Genomic DNA, 22,697 nt, shown 5'->3' with positions numbered 1-22,697 from the left:
GTTGGCAGTTCATTCCGCTGTGGCGACCTCTGATAAATAAGGGACTAAGCCGAAGGAAAATTAATGAATGATTCCAGTTTACGCCGAAACATTATATTATGCATGCCAGGCTAGTAGATGGTGATATTACTTTGTAAAGAGATTTTCAGGCCCACAAACTGAAGCTGCTGTGCAAACGAATGGCAGAAACCTACAGTATATTCTAAATAGCTTTTATTTTTAGTAGTGCAAACAGTTTTGTGTAAATGTACAATATCATTAGACAAAGCTCTCAATGTGATGTTTTGACTATCTGGCCCTCATGCAGTTTTAGCAGCTGAATGTCTGCATGAATCAGTAAACTTCAGCTGTGTATTCTGGAGTGTGTCTGAGTGTCTGTGTGTGTGTAGTATGTAAGATGAGTGGACAGGACTGTAAGCGAGCTGTGTTTCTGTGGGTTGAATAATGCATTTCTGTGACGTTCTCATCCTCTCTCTCCTTACAGACGCGTCTTACTTCTCTTATCATTAGTTTGCATTAACTTGACCCCATCGTTCCCTCTCTCCCACTATCGCTTCAGTTCTTTGCTCGAGATCTCTTTCTTTTTGCCTCATCAACCATTCTTTACAGTCTGTATCAGAAGATGAACGTAAAAATCTGTCATGAGTTCTCTGTCTAATCCACACTGTAAAAAGTTATTTTTTTAATAAAAATAAGTTATGGGTACTCCATAAAGTGATTATACTAAGCAGAACTCAAACCATGAGTGAATCAAAGTATTGAACATGTCACCATTTCTCTCTGAAAACATATTTCTAAAAGTGCTGTTGACTTGAAATTTTCCCCGGATGTTGGTAACAACCAAAAAGATCCATATATGCAAAGAAATCAAATCTAACCAGTTTACAAATTAAGTTATGCATAATAAAATGAAATGACGCAGTGAAAAAGTATTGAACACATAAAGAAAGGGAGGTGTAGAAAGGCAGTAAAAACCTAGACAGCAGCTGAAATCTGTCAGTAGTTGTTCAGCAACCCTCTGTCCTCTTCATTGTAAATGAATATTAGATGATATATTATCAGTATGATGAAGATGAAACCATTGTGGACATTTCAGCAAGACAATGATCCAAAACACAGCCAAGAAAACTGCTAAACTGAAATGCTTTCAGAGAAAGAAAATCAAGCTGTAGAATGGCCCAGCCAATCGCCTGACTTGAATCCAATGGAGATTTTTTTCAGATTTTTTTGTTTTTCTTTATTTATATATTTGTATTGTTTGGTTTTTTACCAAAATCTGGTTCAATTCCATGTCAACGGCTCTGTTAGGAATATTATTCCCAGGAAAAAACATGAGGTGTTTAATACTTATTTTCCCCACTGTATATATTTTAAGTGTTAACTTAAGTCTAAAGCTAGAAGCAATACCAAACCTTTTGAGTAGTACCAGTATATAGTTGTTTGGACTTAATTTGTCATATTAACTGAACTCAAATACCGATTTGATAACTGAACTTAAAATGTTTAAGTTACGAATACTCTAAATGTTTGACAATATCAACACAAATAATATATGCATATATGACTCAATATATACAGTTGAACTCAGAATTATTAAACCCGCTGAATTATTGGCCCCTTGTATATTTTTTTCCCCAATTTCTGTTTAACGGAGAGAAGTTTTTTCAAAACATTTCTAAACATAATAGTTTTAATAACTCATTTCTAATATTGATTTATTTTATCTTTGCCATGATGACAGTAAATAATATTTTACTAGATATTTTTCAAGACACTTCTATACAGGTAAAAGGACATTTAAAGGCTTAACTAGGTTATTTAGGTTAACTAGGCAGGATAGGGTAATTAGGCAAGTTATTGTATAATGATGGTTTGTTTTGTAGACTGTAGACTAAAAAATATAGCTTAAAGGGGCTAATAATTTTGACCTTAAAATGGTTTTTAAAAAATTAAAAACTGCTTTTATTCTAGCCTAAATAAAACAAAAGACTTTCTCTAGAAAAAAAATATTATCAGACATACTGTCAAAATTTCCTTGCTCTGTTAAACATCATTTAAGAAATATTTAAAAAAGAAAAAAAAAAACAAAGGGACTAATAATTCTGATTTTAACTGTGTGTATGTATATATGTACTTTACTGTATATACTGTAAGTTTACAGTACTCAAACCATTTTGTTTTAAAAACTTAAACAGTTTGCTGCAATCAGTTTCCTCAAACAGTTTGAGTTAACTTAACTTATCAGGCTTTAGAGTGCATGACTCCTGGCTGGAATTCTTTTCATTTCATACTTAAGTAATGTCGGTCACAGAATCCTCCACGATTCCTCTATTTACCCGTCCATCTATGGCTATTTCCTGTTAGATATAGACATTTGTGATAAAACTGTTCACAAATAAACAGCAGATTACAGTCCAGCAGTAGGCTGTTTTTCTTAGGCTCTATCAACAGCATCTATGGTATGTTGTTGATTACCATAGGAAACAATTTCTCTTTATAAAAACAAACTAAAACCTGCATTCTAGTAACACAATGTTCTAACGAGGCACAGCGTGATATAATGACAAGCCATAAAAACTCTCTCTTCCATGTAAAAACTTTTTTTTTTTGTCCTGATGTCAAATTTGCAGTGGGTATAGCTCCGCCCACAGTGAAATCTCAATGGTATACAATGCACAGTAAAGCTTTGTGCTTGGCAAGATTTTTTAATTCCAATTGTTAGTGCACAATTTGTTTGATCAAACATTCATCAAAACAGTAACATTGTGATATAAATACAGTCATACTGGTAATATATTTTGTAAGGCAGCTTATACTAGTAAGTCTAAAGTCTAATTTTCTACAAATTTAGCTATATTATACTGTAAATCTTTAATTATTACCAGATAAAATTAGTGTTTTGTAAATTTTTTTTAGATTTGCCGTTGCAAATTCTAACATAAAATCACTGTATTTTGACTAATTTGTAATTTCTCAACTTTTCTTTTTTTTTATTGTTACTTCATTTGTGCAAGGTTAAAATCTGCCTCAAAAACAAAAAAAAAATCTTTTTGGTATTGTCTAAGTGTATAATCCACTCAAAAAACTTGTTGGGTCGAGTTTCGACTGGGCCAGTTTTAATTTCTGGGTGGAGTTTGCATGTTCTCCCTAAATTCGCATGGGTGTCCTCTGGGTGCTCCGGTTTCTCTCACAAGTTCAAAGACATTGTTTAGAATTAACAATCTCTCCTCAACTTTTTTACTTTTAGACCTGATTGTGATATTGATCAGATGACACGTCAAAAAGACACAGTACTGCTGCCAAATTTACACTAGTTTTTACTCTATTTCTTGGGTCCAAATACACTAAAAATTTGCGCTTAAAACTTCTCCCCCAGCCTCCCGCTGGCCCGTACTAGTGGATGCTGCTCTCTTATTGGCTGTTGGATGTTATTTTCAACCAGAACACATTTCACACTGCATGATTTGAATCGCCGACAGATCTAGATATTTAGCATGCCAAAAATCTCACGGGTGTCGGTGACTCAACGGCGATTCTGAAAGTTCACACTGTGTGACTGTCGTTCCGATTTGCTTGTGATTTCTCAAAACCTGTCGGTGAGTCAAAATCAGGGCTAAAATCATGCAGTCAGAACTCGGCATAAGCTGAAGGAAAATGAATGAATGAATGAAATTGTATGAATTAAACACTTTTTTTTAGCTAATATGTAAAATTGTTACATTTCCTCATGATTTCAGGCTGGTAAATTAACTGCAAATTTAATTTTAAAGTGAACTATCCATCTCAATTTATCCTAATTTAAATATTTGTCTTTTTATTAAATGTTCCGGCGACGCAGTGGCGCAGTAGTTAGTGCTGTCGCCTCACAGCAAGAGCTGGTTCAAGCCTCGGCTGGGTCAGTTGAGGAGTTTGCATGTTCTCCCTGCTTCGCGTGGGTTTCCTCGGGGTGCTCCCCTACAGTCCAAAAACATGTGTTACAGGTGAAATCGGGTAGGCTAAATTGTCCGTAGTGTATGTGTGTGTGTGAATGAGTGTGTATGTGTTTCCCAGTGACGGGTTGCAGCTGGAAGGGCATTCGCTGCATTAAACAAATGCTGGATAAGTTGGCGGTTCATTCCGCTGTGGCGACCTCAGATTAATAAAGGGACTAAGCTGAAAAGAAAATGAATGAATGAAATGTTCCGTCTGTGCAGGATGCAGTCTCTTGTTCGGAAATATGTGTGTGCTGAAAGGAAAGGGTGTTGGTGTTAAAGCCGTGAGTTGGGCTGTGGTCAGGTTTCCATGATTTGTTCAGGGGTGATGTTCGTTTCCTGTTGGCAGGATTGCATGTGTGTGTGTGTGTGTGTGTGTGTGTGTGTGTGATTATGTTTTACACGACTGCAATGCTTTGAAAACCTTAACTCTGGCATTCTCCATGTGTGTGTGTGTGTGTGTGTGTGTGTGTGTGTGTGTGTGTGTTTGTGTGTGTGTGTGTGTGTGTGTGTGTGTGTGTGTGTGTGTGTGTGATTGTGTTTACTGGAAGGAAACTTACTGGAGTTCACAGCAACATTTTTTCCCCCTTTTCTTTCTTTTTCTCCTCCTTCAAGGCTGTCCTCGGTTTGTCCGTCTGGTTCGGCCTCCTAGACACCACAACTGTGCCACGCACTCCTTCCTCCACATCCCTCTCTCGCTTTCTCTCTCTCCGTCTCTCTTTCTCTGTCCAGTCTCTTACTCGTGGTCCTCTTTTCTGCTCTCGTGGGGGAGGCTGGAATATCTGGTTTCCTGAACAATGGAAACTCAATCAGGAAATGGACCCGAGGTGTCGAAAGAAGGAGAGTTCGCTCGCTCGTCTCCTCTCACCCTGAGGCCTGCGGACGCAAAAGAGGACCTGGAGGAGAACAAGCGCATTGAGAAGTTTGACATCCCGCTCAGCAGCCTGAAGCAGATGTTTGAGAAGCCACCAGCGCAACATGTGGTGAGTTTCAGAGTGAAAGAGAAAGAATGAGAATGGAAAGACGATTAGTCGTGTGTTCTCGAGTCTGTCTGCTGATAAAGTGCTTTAGGATGCAATTTGTTTTATGATATTTCACTAGTGGCTGCAAGAAAACGAGACCATTGGTATTGAGAAAGAGGAAGTGAAAGAGCACAGAAAGTGTGCAAACTTTGCAAACTAGTCAGTTATCTGGTAACACTTTACAATAAGGTTGTATTAGTTAATGCATTCATTATCATGAACAAACAATAAACAAAAATGCATTTATAACAGTATATGCTCATGTTAGTTAACATTAGTTAATAAAAATAAAGTTGTTGATTGTTAGTTCATGTTAAATCATGGTGCATAAACTAATGTTAACAAACATACATTCGGATGTTAATATTCATGCAGTAGTAAATGTAAAACTATGATTAATAAATGCTATACAAGTGTTCATAATTAGTTCATATTAGCAAATACATTAACTAATGAAACATTATTGTAAAGTGTGACCAGTTTTCCTTTAATAACGTTAATTTCCTGGTATTCTGAAAAAAATCTAAATATTTCGAAGGGTTTATTTATTGATGGCATGTTTGTTTCCCTTTATCATCATTCTTTAGCATTTCAATGATCAGTTTTTATGTTTGTTTCTTTGTTTGAAATAGTTGTGGACTCCTGTCTGTGAGCTCCTATTTCAAAATGAAGTGCCTACATGCTAACAGTAACATATAATGACTTGGAAATGCAGTTATCCAAATAAATTGGGGATATATTACAGCAAAAAAAAACAAAAAAAAAACATGGGATTGTGCATTTTGTGAAATAAACTTACAGTTTAGAGACTTACACTACCATTAAAAAGGTTTTGGTTAATCAGGTTCATTAATGCTTTTGTGAAAAGTCTCTTCTGTTCACCAAGGCTGCATTCATTTGATCAAAAGTACAAAAAAATTGTGTGAAACATTAATCCAATTTTTTTTTCAATGATTTTTCAAAGTGTTCTGTTCTAATAGATTTTAATATGCATTGCTTTGATTGCAAAGCTGACTTATCCAGTCTTCATTTTCTTATGATAAGAGAAATTATTGAGAAGAAACACTGGTTGTTATTATTAGCAGTGTTGAAAATTAAACATCTTTTAAATTGATAAACAGAAAGTTCAGATGATTATTATTTAAAATAATTCAGTTTCCCCCAATACATTTGAATAATAGTCTATATCCATGAATTTCCCCAAAAAAAAAAGATTTGGCACAATGTCTGGTCTGATAAGCAGTTGCATATCGATGAGTTTAATGAGCAACAGGTTGTTTACCCTGATAATTTTTTTGTATTTAAGTTTTACTTTTAAAGCATTTGCACGTACTACTTTTCCAGTATCTGTGGTACAATTTTTAGGGCTTTTCACAATGTGCTTAACTGAGGATCATTGTGCTCAACCCCAATTTTATCCCATTTTTATCATTGAAAGATTACGCTTTGTATATGAACAGTTAGTTAAGCATTTGAGTGAAAACATTAGTGAACTGGAGCGAAAAGGTGATTTATACTTACCTGTATAATCCAAAAAGTCCATTCAGGAAAAAAAAAAACTTGACACTAGTTGACAATCTGAGGATGTGCAATGCTGAAATCATCCAATCAATGACCAGGACGCCACAAATATTCAATAATGATGTAAAATCTGTAGTGGTGATCAAATAAATAGTTTTTACGATGTCAAATCTGCATTGATGCATTATTAGACTATAATCGATCATAGCCTACAGACATTTCTGTGATGTAATTTGTCGCACAAGTGCTTGTTAAGCTAACGTTAAACGGTGGAGAGAGGTGAAACACAAAAGTCGATAATTAAAAATGCACCAAATATTTTAAAATCAAATCTCTTTTATGAACACGCTGGCAAACATAAACTGGAAAAGATTATATAAAGCGTGTTACACACAAATAAAATACTCAGGGAATTCCACTAACTTAAGAAACCTCATTAGCTGTTTTAATGATGGGATGATAACACCTGCCAGCACAAAACATATCAAACAATATCAACTTCCCAACACCATTCATTCATTCATTCATTCATTCATTTTCCTTCAGCTTAGTCCCTTATTTAACAAGGGTCACCACAGCCGAATGACCCACCAACTATTCCAGCATATATTTTACACAGCGGATGTTCTTCCAGCTGCAACCCATCACTGGGAAACGCCCATACACTCTTGCATTCACACACACACACTCATCCACTACGGCCAGTTTAGTTAATCCAATTCACCTATACCGTAGTCTTTGGACTTTGGGGGAAACCGGATCACTCGGAGGAAACCCACATAACCATGGGGAGAACAGGCAAACTTCACACTGAAATGCCAACTCACCCAGCTGGTACTCAAACCAGTGACCTTCTTGCTTTGAGGAGACAGTGCTAATCACTGAGCCACCGTGCCGTCCCAGATTCATTTCAATTAAAAAATAATACATATTGTGCTTTTGACTGGATTGCTGTCATGACTGGATTGCTGAACCATCATCAAATTGAATCGTGAGACCATATTAATTTACACCCCTAATGTGAACTCAAATAATGCACAGAACTGTCTGAAATGGCAATTTATAAATACCCAGTATTTTATGAAACTTGAAAAATGATAACTCAGCTTAACCCAGGGTTTAGAATGATTTAGAAGTGTGAAAAACCCTAGTGAAAGTCACTTGCTAATGTGCTAAAAGTGAGAGATATTGATATGAAAGAAAAAGCAAAGTGATTTCACTGTTTGGACTTTCAGTAATTCTGCAATGTAAAATATCACAGTTCCCTTTTTGAGCTTTGTTATTTTTACTTTCACACTACTTTTTATTTTGCCAAAAAACACTGGACAAATAGAGTTGAAGTCAAAATTATTAGCTCTCCTGTGAATTTTTCTTTCTTTATCAAATATTTCCCAAATTATGTTTAACAGAGCAAGGAATTTTTCACAGTATTTCCCATAATATTTTTTCTTCTTGAGAAAGTCTGATTTGTTTTATTTAGGCTAGAATAAAAGCAGCTTTTAATTTTTTAAAAATCATTTTAAGGTCAATATTATTTAAACCAGGCTCATTTTGAAAACGTACGTCCTATATACATTTTTGGAGAGAGCAAAATACGTCCCAGGAGCTACATTTTTTTTTTTTTTGCAGTTTTTGATTTCTTGAGTTTTTGAGATCTCTGATTTATCTTGTGAGTGCCATTTGCGCCTGCTGTTCTCACGTATATGCACCAGGGGGAGATGTTGACTGACTGTCTACTGATTGAATGCCTGACCCACCATTCTCCTTCTCTAAACCCAACCAATAGTATTTTAAAAAGCACAGATTGACCTGCCTACCCACTTCCCTAAACCCAACCGACAGAAAAAGCCCCCTGGATTTTACCACGTTTTCAGATTTTACCACATTCTCATGCTGTTATTTACTTGTTTATTTTATTTTTAAGTTTTTGTTTTACCCACTTACCGGGACCGTTCTTCACCAGACTCGAACCCCATTGTTGCTGTCAAATCCGCTCAGACAACAAAAATATACAGGGGAAAAATATACAGGGGGCTAATAATTCAGGAGGACTAACAATTCTGACTCCAACTGTTTATTGGGTAAAAGCAGTAAATTAAGTAACCAGCTTTTACAGAGGATTTTCTGTTTTCAATGCATACTTACAGGTTAAGCAAAAACATGTTAGGTTGGCATAATTTTCCAGACTGGTCTGTTCTGGTTTGTAACTGTTTACCAGCATGACTAACCTGGTGAAATTGGTCAACCAACATAAGGTTTAGTCCTGTTAATCACCATACTTTGGAAGTTCAGTGTTCAGCAGTCACAGTTCAGTGAAGTGACACTGATGGGATGGTGGAGAATGCAAAATTAATGAGACAGGAATGAGGAAGAAGTGATACAAGGATAAGTAAAAGGAGTATGAAATGATTAATAGAGACAGCAGATTAGGAGAGAGATCAAGTGAAATCTGTGTTTCATAGTTTTCATTCTTTGGCAAACTGCTCGGCGATGGAAAGCATTTGTTTTGTTGGACTTTTTATGTAGGAACATTTAATCCATTCAATTAAATTGTTGTGAGCTCACACACACAGAGAAAGAGAGAGAGAGAGAGAGAGAGAGAGAGAGAGAGAGAGAGAGATCACAACCTGGAAATGCAGTGAACACACACATAAAAACACACAATAAAGCAACACAACAGAAGCAGCTACTGGCAATAAACTTGTGGGAGAGCAACTGTGCGCTGACATTCTTATACATGCAAACACGCACTCACACACACACACACACTCACACACAAAAGGTTTCACTATGTTATTTAAAACTTATTTTTGGGGTTCTTTCCGCAACACTGGCTTTGGCTTTGGTATAAATAACCCTATAATTTGCATGTGGGTAGTGTATGTGTGTGTGTGTGTGGGCGGACTAAAAGCAACAGAAGAAAATAGGAGAGATATAGAGATATAAAGATAAGGAAAAGAATGAACTAATTAGTTTATCATAGTTTGATTTTACTCATGAAAATAAAACACACATAAACAGATAGAAGCAGAGAGTTAAATGTTACTGTTATATTTTTATTCTATGATATTTTTGGAACACGTCACTGATATTATTGCTGTATTAAATGTTTTCCGTTGAGTCAAAAAAAATTTGTTATATAATTTTTTTATTATATAGGTCAGTTATACTTTATCATAGGTTGATAAAGTTTCACTACAGTAACATCAGGATTGTCCAATGTTGATCACATTTGTTCCCCAATGCATTTCTATGTTTATTTATTAGTTATGTTGCATATTAAAACATAGGTCTATTAGTTTTATATTAACTAATAAGAGTAAAATAAGCATGGTTTAGTACATCACCATTTGTAGATCTACCATGTAAAATTTCCATGCAAAATCAGCACAGAATTCTCACTTTATATTGGTTTGCATGTTGGTTTTTTAGCACTTATAAAGTTATGAGCATATTCTATGTTTCATGTCTTAACTCTAATGTCAAAGTCGGCGATCCGGGGGTGTTATAGACTGTTGCAAAAGCTAAGGAACTTGGGGGTGAAATTACAAGAGTTTTCTGAGAGTTTTCTGAGAGTTTTCTGAGAGAAAACGGGAGGGTGGCGGGAGATGGGTCTGAAATACGGGAGACTCCCGAGAAAAACGGGAGTGTTGGCAGGTATGGGTTGCTGCCGGAAGTGGTGTTAGTGAGGCCAGCAGGGGGCGCTCAACCTGCGCTCTGTGTGGGTCCTGACGTCTCACTATATTTATGGGCACTCTATACTGCTTAGTAAGCGGCGTCTTTTTGGATGAGGTGTTAAACCAATGTCCTGACTCTCTGTGGTCGTAAAAAATCTCCTCTCCCACCAGTCAGCCTGTGTGTGGTGTGCAATCTGGCGCAATATGGCTGCCATCACGTCATCCAGGTGGATGCTGCACACTGGTGGTGAATGAGGAGATCCCCCCCCAAAAATCTGTAAAAGCGCTTTGAGTGTGCATAAAAGTGCCATATAAATGTAATGAATTATTATTATTATTATTATAATTATTATTATTATTATTATTATAGCACATGTTTTATGCAGCAGATGCCCTTTCAGCTGCAACCCATCACTGGGAAAAACTCATACACACTCATTCACACACATACACTACGGACAATTTTAGCTTACCCAATTCACCTGTACTGCATGTCTTTGAACTTGTGGGGGAAACCGGAGCACCCAGAGGAAACCCACATGAACGCGGGAGAACATGCAAACTCCACACAGAAATGCCAAATGATCCAGCCGAGGCTCAAACCAGCAACCTTCTTGCTGTGAGGCGACCGCACTACCTACTGCGCCACCGCGAAGCCTTATCATTATTATTATCATTATTATTATTATTAGGCTATTATTCAACTTTCAGCTTAGTTAAGAACCAATGAACTAATTTTTTCTTGTTGACAAGACAATTTCTAAACAAAAAAGTTATGTCTTAATTTTTTATTTTAAAATATATATTATAGTATAAAAATATATTAAACATGTTAACAAGATATTTTTTACAGTGTTCATAATAGGCATGGGACGATAACCGTTTTCAAAGGTATAACGCTGTTTGGAAAAGTCAAGGTTTTAAAACCAAAAAAAAATTTCTGTAATACCGTTCCTAAGGTATGTGAAAGATTTATTTCCTTTTTTTTTCAGCAGAAAAGATATACAAACATGCCGTTTTAAATAGTAAAGAAATCTGTGTTTTTGAAACTAATGAAGACAGCAGAAGTCAATGATTCATTTGAATTATTTAGTCTGACGTGTTTACCCCGACATTTAAAAATAATATATTTTAGAGCAGTGAGCACAATACCGTGAAACCGTGATATTTTTATCCAAGGTTATCATACCATCAGAATCTTATACCGGCCCATGCCTAGTCCATAAATGAATAGTACACAAGTACAAATGCTTGCAGCTCATATACAGTTAAGGTCATAATTATTAGCCCCTCTTTGAATTTATTTATTTATTTTTATATTTCCCAAATGATGTTTAACAGAGCATGGAAATTTTCACAGTATGTCTGATAATATTTTTTCTTCTGGAGAAAGTCTTATTTGTTTTATTTTGGCTAGAATAAAAGTTTAATTTTTTAAAAAACATTTTAAGGTCAAAATTATTAGCCCTTTAAAGCTATATATTTTTTTCGATAGTCTACAGAACAAACCATCTACAATAACTTGGCTAATTACCCTAACCTGCCTAGTTGACCTAATTAGTTAAGCCTTTAAATGTCACTTTAACCCTTATAGAAGTGTCTTGAAAAATATCTAGTAAAATATTATTTACTGTCATCATGGCAAAGATAAAATAAATCAGTTATTAGAAATGAGCTATGTTTAGAAAAGTGTTGAAAAAATCTTCTCTCCGCTAAACAGAAATTGGGTAAAAAATAAACAGGGGGGCTAATAATTCAGGGGGGGGGCTAATAATTCTGACTTCGACTGTATATATAATTTCAAGTAAATAAAGGTTTTACACCTTTCTTCAGCTACAAAGTTTTAACATCAAAACTTGTTCGAGCAGAGCTCACGAACCCCAAAATGCAATTCAAAAGCGTAAAATAATTGGAAAAACATCTGTGAATCACAAGGTTGTTTTAATTTATTATAATTTTTTTTACTATTTTGATGGAAACCACTGTTGTGCATTTTTTGTAAAGGTCTTCCAGATACTCCCTGCAAAAAGCTTGAGAAAAATCAACTAAAGTATTTGGCATGAGAGCAAGTTGTATATTTCTTCATCCTGGTGTTGAAACAATCTTGACCGCCTGATAAGATGCTGGAGACTTGATTCAGTGGAGTTTTTTCTAGACAGGAGCAGAGCAGCATGAATGACTGCTGTTCCTGATTGAGTGGCTAATTGTTGGCTGGATAAACACAGGAAGAGGAGAGAGAGATTGCTTGAGATCCATCTATCCTTTCTATCTGAAACATGACCTCTCCACCCCACAGAGGTTATTAATATTTCATGATCCCTTTGCAAAGGGACACACTCACACATATACACTCACTCACACACACTCTCTTTCTCTGTGTCTCTCTCATTCATTATTACTCAGTGAGGGTATACAGACCGACTGCCATGATTAAAGCCTGTCAGAAAGAGACTTTCGTTTCAGACGTGAAATCCTCCTCCTGTTATTCATCAGCCACTTTAGAGCAGAAACAAACACAAATCCTCACATCCTGTTTAAAGTCGAGCTGGATTTTAATTTAGGTTCATCCGAGGTTTATGTAACATTTAGCTCTCGTCAGCAGGCTGCAGTTGCGCATTCTCTCCAGTAGATGTCATTATAAACAAATGTAAGACGGCATGCCTGCTATTCTACTACACAGTATTAATGCTGCATTGTTTTTACTCATTGCTGCATTGTTCATTCAAAAATGAAAATTTACAGAGTATTTATTCACCTCAGGTGGTTCCAAACCTTTTTGAGTTTTTTTTCTTCTGTTAAACACACACACACAAAATATATATTTTGAAGAAAGCTGAAAATCTGTAACCATTGACATCCATAATAAGAAAAACAAGTATGGCAATAGTTACAGGTTTCCAGCTTTCTTCAAAATATCTTCTTATGTGTTAAACAAAAGAAAAAAACTCAAACAGGGTTGAAGTGAAGCGTAAGTACATAATGACAGATTTTTCTTTTTTCAGTTGAGGGTGAACTATCATTTTAAGGCTAGGTTATGCTGGTTAGTTTGCTTCATATCTACTTATATGATAAGTAATAAATAAAATAAAAATATACTTTAAAAATACTTAAAAATAAAAATGAATAACTACACTACAATACAATAAACAAAACATTAAAACTATTAAGTATATTAAGTAAATTGTTACACAAGAAAATCCACCATATTTAGATACACTTTTAAAAAGTCCAATTTCCAATTATATCAAAATAAAACCTTTATTTTAAATTGCACACATGATTAAACAATTGTATTTTATTATACTTACCAGTACACAAATTTGAGTGTTCATGCTTATTTATACTTAGAAAGTGTGTTAAAATAATGTGTTAACATGTGTATTTAAATATAATAATACAATTAAATATCTAAATAAATACACAACATGCAAGTTTCTTGCTGATAGTTAGATATTTGTCAATACATTCAGTACATTGTAACCATATTTCCAAGCATTCTAAAGTGCAGATTTCATATAAAACACTTAAAGGTGACCTATTTTGCCTTTTTTTACAAGACAAGATGTAAAAATTTGTCTCTGATGTCCCTAGAGTGTGTATCCAAAGTTTCAGCTCAAAATATCCCACAAATAATGTTTTCTAACTCTTTGAAACTGTCCCTGTTAGGCTTTGATTGTGCCGTTTTGGTGACTGTCGCTTTAAATGCAAATAAGATTGTGCTCTTTTCAAAAGAGGGCGGAGCTACAATTACAAATGTGTCAGCATAGTGGCAGATTCAAAACAAGTATTAAATCCTATGCTAAGGAGGGAGAGATTATAATGATTATAATGGGCGGGGCTTTCCTCCTTTAATAACATGTAGGGAGAATGTCAATCAAAGTGTTTTGCAGACTATTTATATCAAGTGTGATTATAAAAAATAAAATTAATAAATGTTTATCATTAGAAGCTGGTTATATTCACAGACTGTTGCCACATAACTGTGTTTAAACCCCTTAGAAATGTGATTTTTGCATGAAAGGTCCCCTTAATATATAAAAAATAATACAAACATAAATAGGCTAATACTTTCTCATATAATTACATTTAACTTTCCATTAAATTTTACTTTATAAATTTTTGAAGTATATAATTTACCAAATAAGTGGTCTTTTTAAAAGTGTGCTGAAGAGTAAGCTTACAGCCTATGCGGTATGTGTTAACGTGAGAACTCGCCTCATAAAATGAGAACATCTCTTAAAATGGCTTAGACACCTTATCTGAGCAATGTTATATCCAATACCCTTTTAAAGCTGACAAAAGCTGCAGATATCTCATAATATGTGCAGAGATACCAGACATGAAACTTAATGACAACAAGAAAAATCCAGCCTCAGGAACTGCTTGGTAACGTGCCTAAAATAGCAGTTAGCTAAACGCTAATTTATTATAATCATTATTTCTACATTATTAACACCACTGTGCATTGTAAGTGTGTTACTCTAAAAGTATTTTTACAAACCAAAGAGTGACCCAAAATTATTTTCTCCAGCAGCGTTGTCGTCATGTAGTTCTGAATAGCCCAAGCTACCGGCTAACGCTAGCTCACACTGCCCTGCCACGGCTAAATATACCCTACAAACACAGTAACTTCACTGCTAAAAGTGTAGAAAGTATTAGGTGCTGTCATCTCGCTCTTTTATAGCTATCCCTGAGCTATGCGTTACGCTCAAGCTAAAAGCAGAGCCTTGTGACCGTTTCTGGCTCCCTTCGGTGTTAAATAAAGCAAAACATAGGCCGCCGGTCAAGGCCTGAGGACAATAACTCAGATTTAGAGATGTTTTCATGTTGGTAGGACGTTCGGTATGTGTTTTTGTGTCATCTCATGTGTGAATGCTAATCATACCACGTCCTCACCTCATACTGATGAACCTGCAGCCTTGTTCTGTCATCCTATATCACTCTTTCTTTCCTCCTGAAAATCCTCTCAGTTTGTTTTCAGACTGCGGGGGGGAATATTTGTGTTTGTGCATGCAGATGGAATTATATTTGTTTGTATGCGTATGGGAAAGAGAGAGGGGGGGGGGTTGGCATCTTGTTTTTCTAACAGCAGGTCAGTGACTCATGTTTAAATATGTCCACTTATCACAGAGACAGGAGAGTAATGGAGACTCTCAGCGGTGCTTACAAAAACAGGAAACCCCCTTACAGACACAAAAAACGTACAGAGGTGAGCTGATGAAATGAAGGACACTGTTGAATCAGCCGTGTGCAGTATGTTAAAATGTTTGGTGTATTTTGAGAAAATAAAATAGCATACTGTGATGAACTGTATGTGTTTAAGTAGTGAAGTATTGAATACTGTTTCCAGGTCCAAGCTGCTACTCAATTGAACTAAGGAAATATTTGTTTATGACCACTTTTTAATCATATTACACATTAAAGTGAATCCTTACTTGGGCGGCTTGGTGGCTCAGTGGTTAGCACTGTCACCTCACAGAAAGAAGCTTGCTGGTTCGAGTCCCGGCTAGAGTGGATTTGCATGTTCTCGCCATGTTCATGTGGGTTTCCTCCATGTAATCTGGTTTCCCCAATAGTCCAAAGACATGCGCTTTAGGTGAATTAAATAAACTAAATTGGCCATAGTATATGTGTGTGAATAAGTGTGTATGGATGTTTCCCAGTACTGGGTTGCAGCTGGAAGGGCATCCACTGCAAAAAAACATATGCTGAATAAGTTGGTGGTTCATTCCGCTGTGGCAACCCCTGATGTATAAAGGGAGTAAGCAGAAGGAAAATTAATGAATGAATGAATTAAAATTGTCTGTAGTGTATGAGTGTGTCTGTATGAATGCGAGAGTGTATTGGTGTTTCCCACTGCTGGGTTGTGACTGGAAAGGCATCCGCAACGTAAAACATATGCTGGAATAGTTGGTGGTTTATTCTACTGTGGACACCTCTAATAAATCAGAGACTAAGCCGAAGGAAAATGAATGAATGTATAATTCCTTACTGGCCTTACTGATATTAGGCATGGATATATACATTGCGATTTTTGCTTTGTAAACGTTTATTTTTTTATGAGCCCCTGTACATTTTATAAAGCGCTTGGACGCGGAAGCTGCTTCATGTGATGTCAGACTTAACCATTAGATAGAACAATATTTCCTGCATCTCACAACAATTCATATAACGTTTTGATTTTGTGATTAATCAATTTGTACGATCGCATTTCTACATTTTAATGCGAGTTATTCATCTCCAAAGGTGTCATTGTTGGGTAAACTAAGAGCGCAGTGAATTAGAGAGTACAACAAATATTTTTTTACAATCCTGTTTGCTGAAATAATAAAAAGAAAAACTCTTCGATGGTGTTATCAAGCACTCTCAAAGAAAATGGTACAATGTTGTACCAAAGAAGGTACAAACCCTTGTCACTGGGGCTGTACCTTTTTGTTGAACAGAATCTTGTATCTTAAGACAAAGAAACAAATTTGTACCATTGCAGTTTGTACCTTTAAGGACATAATTTGTTCCATGGAAAACCAAAATGTACCTTTTGGTTTCTAAAACTTGCAAATACAATATTATACCTTCATCAAAGGTACAAATCTAATCCATGAAGGCACCACTACATTGACAAGACACTTTGTACCTTAACAGTGTCAAATGTGTTCCTTCAAGAACTATTTTAAGGCATTTTGCTTTATCCAAAATGTGTCAATTTATTTTCAGTAAATATAAAACATCAAATACATTTAAAACAAAAGTTTCTTTTTGTGTAAATACACATTTTCCATTTACAATGAAGAATAAAAAATACTTTAACCTGAATCAAAAGATCTATTCTTTGCTAAACATTTGACAACACTTTCACAAAAAGATTACAGAAACATTCTCCCATGTACAATATAAAACTTTTTTCTCTCTTCCAATTTTTACACAAAACCTTTGCAATCACTTAAAAGTTTTATTGTAAAAAATTTAAATAAACTTATCCAAAAGTATTGTAACAAGATATGCACAATGTTTGATTAGTTTTACAATACTAAAATGTCTGCATGAACACTTTGCACATGCAGGACTTTTGCCAGCTCCAAAAGTTGCGGATATCAATAATGAAAATGTATTTATCAGAAAATGCTACTAAACGTCAAAAATACCTTAAATGTTTAGTTTACAATACATATAGTTTTGTTTTACCAGTTGTTTTGTTTTAAAAGAATTCATGTTTTAATATGGAAATTAATCCTAAAATTACTTTGCCTTTGCAGTAATATTTATTTTCATAAAAGAGTTGTCCAACACTTTCGTACCTTTTTTATGAGAACAATTGTGTGCCTTCATTTCAGTTGTACCATAAAAGGCACAGAACAGTATCATAACAGGTCTTTTCTGTACCATATAAGGTACAAGTTTACAAAGGGACAAAACTGTTCCTTAAGCAACATTATTTCTACCACCGTGTACCTTTTTTCTGAGAGTGAGACTTTCAGAAAAAGGAACAATAATCGCGTTTGAAAGTGAGGGGTGGGTTTTGTGGCGGGGGCGTTGTAGGAGCGGGCCTTTGACAATGTCTCTGGGGGCCCCCTAAATGTATGGGCCCTTAGAATCCTCCTAACTTACCCCCCCTAGCGGCGCCCCTGTGTATGAGTGTGAATGAGAGTGTATGGCTGTTTACCAGTATGGGTTGCCGCTGGAAGGGCATCCACTGTGTAAAACATATGCTGGATAAGTAGGTGGTTCATTCCGCTGTGGCGACCCCTGATATATAAAGGGATTAAGCTGAAAGAAAATGAATAAGTGAGGGAATGACATAGCACACCATTATCAACAAAAAACTGAAAACATTTAGCGTTTAAGCAGTTGATCTACATGATAATGCTGTTTTGGAGGCAGAAATGCAAACTTTTGAAAGTGTTTTTCAAAATAAAAGTTTTTAAAAATGATACTTTTATTATCTCTGTACTGTAAAAAAATATTACGCATAGTTGCAGATAGTGATTCACAAATACATATATTTTTATCCTTGCACAATGCATTATTGAAGGTTAATTTTATAAATGGTTTTTAACATATCACTATAGTTGTGTAACCACAACCACAATTTTTAAAGAATAGTTTACACACACAAAAATAAGTTACTTATTATTTGCTCACACTCAAGTTCTAAACTTTTATGAATTTCTTTCTTCTGTTGAACACAAAGAAAGTACGAACACTATGGAAGTCAATGGCTGCTTTTTCCAACATTTTCCAGTGTTTTTTCCAAAAGAAATCTGGCAGAATTTTCATTTTTGGGTGAAGTAACCCTTTAAATGCACACACATGTGAAAGTGACCAGATTTCTCAAATGAAAATGTGGTCATTGCTGGTAAAATGCTGGTAATTCCAGTTTAGTGTATTTTGAGCATTTTGTAATTTGAGCAAATGTAGTAAACCGTGATGAGCCATATAGTATGTCACACTACTCAAAATACACATTTATAGACTGCAAACTCATGCAGAGCAACTTGTGACCAGTGTATTATTACTTTTATTATTATTACACTGCAATATCTTTTCATTATGTTTTCATTTCACAGCTCATTTACACAAAACCATTTTCAACTAAAAACAGTTATTGTGTTTTCTCCATTGATTTACACAAAAATTACATTTTGAGAGCCTGAAAAGTAGGCTTGAAAGTACATTTTGAAAATTATAATCTCTGTACTGAATTAAGAGCGACACAGTGGTGCAATGGGTAGATCTATCGCCTCACTGCAAGAAGGTCGCTGATTCGAGCCCCAACTAGGTCAGTTAGCATTTCTGTGTGGAGTTTGCATGTTCTCCCCGTGTTAGCGTAGGTTTGCTCCGGTTTCCCCCACAGTCCAAAGACATGTGCTGTAGGTGAAGTGTATGTGTGTATGTCCTGGTCCTCCAGGTTGGGGGTTGAGTGTTGGGCTAACAAACCATCTCTCAGCTAAATATCAATCGATATAAAATGGCCCTGGGAGTAAGTAAATAGGTAAGTAGTGAAATAAATGAACAGTTAATTAACGGATCTTTGTAGCTTGTAGCAGCAGGTGTTTTAATTCATTAATGCTTTTAAATTGTATAATGCACAGTAGTGTAAAGGAACAAATTACAAAAACTCAATTGAGTATTTAAGTATTGAGTAATACTCAAATACTATAATTGAGTAGTTTTGCTCAGAAATTGTAATTTACTAAGTAGGTTTAAAAATGTGCACTTTTACTTTCCCTTGAGTACATTTTTAGTGCAGTATTGATACTTTTACGCCACTATTTTCTTTCAACCTGCAGTCACTACTTTATTATTTCTTGTCTATGGGGATTGGCTGAGTAGAAAAATCAGTCCTGTAATTCCTGTCCATTCAAATGACACATAGAAGGTAAATCACATCATAGTGAATTACCTCAAGACATGGGTGATTTATAATTGCAGCAAACTGTTTGGAAGCATTAAAAGTGTCTATGAAGATGAAATCATTAAACGAATTGACCCAGAGACTGTTTAGATGCATGTCAATGATGAAAAAATGGCAGATGTTTACTGTATGATGACTGAAATGGCCTTAAACACCCAGCAGGCACAGGATGTTAACATGATGTCAGATTGACGTTGTACCCCAATGTCATGGGGACGTTGCATTTTGTTTGGAAATGAAAATTGGTTTGACATCAGAACCCAACGTCGGGCCAACATCAATGTCTAACCTAAAATCAACCAAATATCATCGTCTAATGATGTTACAGCTTGACCTTGTGTGGACGATACCAATATGACGTCTATCAGACGTTGGATTTTGGTTGCCAGACCTGACGAACAAATGTCAGTATTTGATGTCAACATGATGTTGGTTTAAGATGTTGGCTTGATGTTGGATCTGGGTCTCTTTCCAACACAACCTAGAATCAACCAAATAGCGTAATTTGACATCATTATTGGACATCAAAATAACTATCTTTAGACACTGGCTAGACATTGAATTTTAGTCACTTGACATCACGACCTAAATCTAATCTAATATTAACGTCTTATGACATTTTGTGCGTGCTGGGCAATAACTAAATGCACTACAGAATGTTACGTTTACACACATCCACAAATTACATGTAAATGCATCAGTTTTTAACAGCGTAATACTCACTACTCACTACTCTTGAGTACTTTTGAAAGGTCAATTTTTACTCATACTTTGAGTAATATTTACAACAGATACTTTTACTCTACTTATCAGAGATCATGGTTGCAATATCATCTGTGAATCATGAGCAGTGAAATCTTAAGAAGAGATGTTTAGTTAAAAGCAGTGCAAGTAAATGAGTAACAAATGAGTCAATAAAAACTTTTAAGATTAAAATTTGTGATTTGAAAATAAGTCTTAAAAGTCTTAAATTGTGTTGTCTTAAATTTCAAATGGTCAATATTCAAGTAAAGAAAATCAAATTCAAAAATATTTTAAAAGGCATATAAACTTCATACATTAATTTTCCTTCAGCTTAGTCCCTTCATCCAGGGTCACCACAGCGGAATGAACCGCCAACTTATCCAGCATATATTTTACACAGCGAATGCCCTTCCAGCTGCAACCCAGTACTGGACAACATCCATACACACTCACATTTACACTCACACACTACGCCCAATTTAGCTTACTCAGTTCACCTATAGCGCAAGTCTTTGGACTGTGGGGGAAACCAGAGCACTGGAGGAAACCCACACCAACACGGGGAGAACATGCAAACTCCACACAGAAATGTAAACTGACCCAGCCGGGACCCGAACCAGCGACCTTCTTGCTGTGAGGCGATAGTGCTAACCACTGAGCCACCATGCCGCCTGCATATAAAATAAATAACTCAAATTGACACAATTCAAATTTACATAGTTTTGTCATATAATTAGCTTAATACTATATGTGTAGAAAATGATCCAGTAATTAATTCAATATTTTCCTAATGATATTTAGACAAATATTTTATTTTATAAATATAATAAATTGTAACTTCATTATAACAAATGTGTAAGAATAACTATAGGCTATTTCAGTGTGGTGATGTCATTAGCCCATGAACATTTTCTGCAAGTTATCAAAAAATTAACTGTAACAAACAAACTTACTGTAACAAGAGACAGTTCAATCATAACTTCATGTTAAAACAGCTGTCGTAACATTATTTATTAATATGTGTTTGTTTGTTTTTTGATTCTCTGAAGCTATAGAAATTTAAAATGTAAAACAGGAATTAGGTCGGGACCATTGTTTTTGTTTACATCCCTCTAAATGGTCTATATATAACATACACACCACATGAAGGGTGCCAGATTTCTAAAATGAAAAACAAGGACAGGTTTGTGTTAGTAGTTGAAATTAAAATGTGTTGTCATCTGCTGTGTACAAATGTAAAAAATGCTGGTAATTCCAGTTTGTGTATTTTGAGCGTCTTGTAATTTGAGCAAATGTAGTAAACTGTGATGAGCTATATCGTATGTCACATGACTCAAAATGACATTTAGTCATCAGGACACACTTATAGACTGCAAACTTGTGACCAGAGTGTATTAGCATTATTGATACACTATTCTATGCTTGTATAATACTTACCTCTTCTATTTTAAGCCTATTTATACACCATTTTTAATTAAAAACTATTTATTATGTGTTTTGGTCATTGATTTACGGAGTTTTTTTGTTTTTTAAGAAACTGAAATGCAAAGTTCTCGATAATGATACAATTATTATAGCTGAACTATAAGATAAAGTTTCTCTTTCGCAGGTATACACAGTTGAGGTCAGAATTACTAGCCCCCGTGAATCAATAGTCCCCGTTTTTTCCCCCCCCCAATTTTTGTTTAATGAAGAGAAGATTTTTTCAACACATTTCTAAACATAATAGCTTTAATAACTCATTTCTAATATCTGATTTATTTTATCTTTGCCATGATGACAGTAAATAATATTTTACTAGATATTTTTCAAGACACTAGTATTCAGCTTAAAGTGACATTTAAAGGCTTAACTAGGTTAATTAGGTTAACTAGGCAGCTTAGGGTAATTAAGCAAATTATTGTATAACGATAGTTTGTTCTGTAGACTATCGAAAAAAATGTACTTTAAGGGGCAAATAATTTTGAAATAAAAAATTTAAAACTGCTTTCATTATCGTCGAGATAAAACAAATAAGACTTTCTCCAGAAGAAAAAATATTATCAGAGATACTGTGAAAATTTCCCTGCTCTGTTAAACATCATTTGGGAAATATTTAAAAAATTTCAAAAGGGGGCTCATAATTCTGACTTCAACTGTATATAACATGATATATAACATTCTGTACTGTATTTGCTATTCTACTGTAAAGAAATCACTAAGTGTGTATAGATATGTCACCATTGCTGTTTTAGTTGTCAAGTGGCATGTCTATTTTTAAATTTACAAACAAACCTAAGAGCAAGAAAAGAGGAAATGTGAACACCTTAACACAATTTCACACATTGCTTGTTATTGATGAGCGTTTTAG

At 35.1% G+C, this 22,697-nt stretch overlaps 1 protein-coding gene across 2 annotated transcripts in view; it reads left to right on the top strand.

The window, feature by feature from the left end:
- The first annotated feature begins 4,522 nt into the window (after positions 1-4,522).
- The window catches only part of xirp2a (xin actin binding repeat containing 2a), a 64,403-nt gene continuing 46,228 nt past the window's right edge, over positions 4,523-22,697 (top strand). For both annotated transcript variants that reach the window (XM_056459562.1, XM_056459561.1), the window contains exon 1: positions 4,523-4,954. In XM_056459562.1, coding sequence (XP_056315537.1) covers positions 4,769-4,954 — 186 coding nt within the window. In that variant the 5' untranslated portion in view covers positions 4,523-4,768. The remainder of the gene's footprint in view (positions 4,955-22,697) is intronic.

Source organism: Danio aesculapii, chromosome 6, assembly GCF_903798145.1.
Source record: "Danio aesculapii chromosome 6, fDanAes4.1, whole genome shotgun sequence".
NCBI classification, from domain to species: Eukaryota; Metazoa; Chordata; class Actinopteri; order Cypriniformes; family Danionidae; genus Danio; species Danio aesculapii.
The sequence above is the reverse complement of the archived record's forward strand: the minus strand, read 5'-3'. Positions and strand labels throughout refer to the sequence as shown.